The 1,262-nt window shown below is 33.0% G+C and overlaps 1 protein-coding gene across 1 annotated transcript in view; it reads left to right on the top strand.

Moving 5' to 3' along the window:
• Window positions 1-257: 257 nt before the first annotated feature.
• Window positions 258-1,262, top strand: part of LOC139407464 (uncharacterized) — a 9,814-nt gene continuing 8,809 nt past the window's right edge. The window contains exons 1-2 of the mRNA XM_071151259.1: window positions 258-266; window positions 387-1,262. The exon at window positions 387-1,262 is cut by the window's right edge and continues 80 nt beyond it. Coding sequence (XP_071007360.1) covers window positions 258-266; window positions 387-1,262 — 885 coding nt within the window. The remainder of the gene's footprint in view (window positions 267-386) is intronic.

Raw genomic sequence — 1,262 nt, 5'->3', positions numbered from 1 at the left:
GAGTAGGCATTGTGATGCTGTAAAACCTTGGTAGAGCATGGGTGGAGTAGGCATTGTGATGCTGTAAAACCTTAGTAGAGCATGGGTGGAGTAGGCATTGTGATGCTGTAAAACCTTGGTAGAGCATGGGTGGAGTAGGCATTGTGGTGCTGGATAACCTTGGTGGTGCATGGGTGGAGTAGGCATTGTGGTGCAGGATAACCTTGGTAGAGCATGGGTGGAGTAGGCATTGTGGTGCTGTAAAACCTTGGTAGAGCATGGGTGGAGTAGGCATTGTGATGCTGTAAAACCTTAGTAGAGCATGGGTGGAGTAGGCAATGTGGTGCTGTAAAACCAATGATTACTTCTCACTTAAAACTATTTTGTTTTTGTTTGTAATCCACTAGGGTGCTTGGGAAGCCAGAAAGCTAGCTACAGTACATATCTACATATCATATAGTACATATCATATCATACAGTACATATCATACAGAACATATCATATCATACAGAACATATCCACATATCATATCATACAGTACATATCTACATATCATATCATACAGTACATATCTACATATCATATCATACAGTGCATATCTACATATCATATCATACAGAACATATCCACATATCATATCATACAGTACATATCTACATATCATATCATACAATACATATCTACATATCATATCATACATATCATATCATACAGTGCATATCATATCATACAGAACATATCATATCATACAGTACATATCATATCATACAGAACATGTCATATCATACAGAACATATCATATCATACAGTACATATCATATCATACAGTACATATCATATCATACAGTACACATCTACATATTATATCATACAGTACATATCTACATATCATATCATACAGAACATATCATATCATACAGTACATATCATATCATACAGTACACATCTACATATTATATCATACAGTACATATCTACATATCATATCATACAGAACATATCATATCATACAGTACATATCATATCATACAGAATATATCATATCATACAGTACATATCATATCATACAGTACATATCATATCATACAGAACATATCATATCATACAGTACATATCATATCATACAGGACATATCATACAGAACATATCATATCATACAGAACATATCATATCATACAGTACATATCATAACATACAGTACATATCATATCATACAGTATATATCTACATATCATACAGTATATATCATACAGTACATATCATATCATACAGTACATATCATA

Source organism: Oncorhynchus clarkii, chromosome 4 (assembly GCF_045791955.1).
Source record: "Oncorhynchus clarkii lewisi isolate Uvic-CL-2024 chromosome 4, UVic_Ocla_1.0, whole genome shotgun sequence".
Taxonomy (NCBI): Eukaryota; Metazoa; Chordata; class Actinopteri; order Salmoniformes; family Salmonidae; genus Oncorhynchus; species Oncorhynchus clarkii.
The sequence above is the reverse complement of the archived record's forward strand: the minus strand, read 5'-3'. Positions and strand labels throughout refer to the sequence as shown.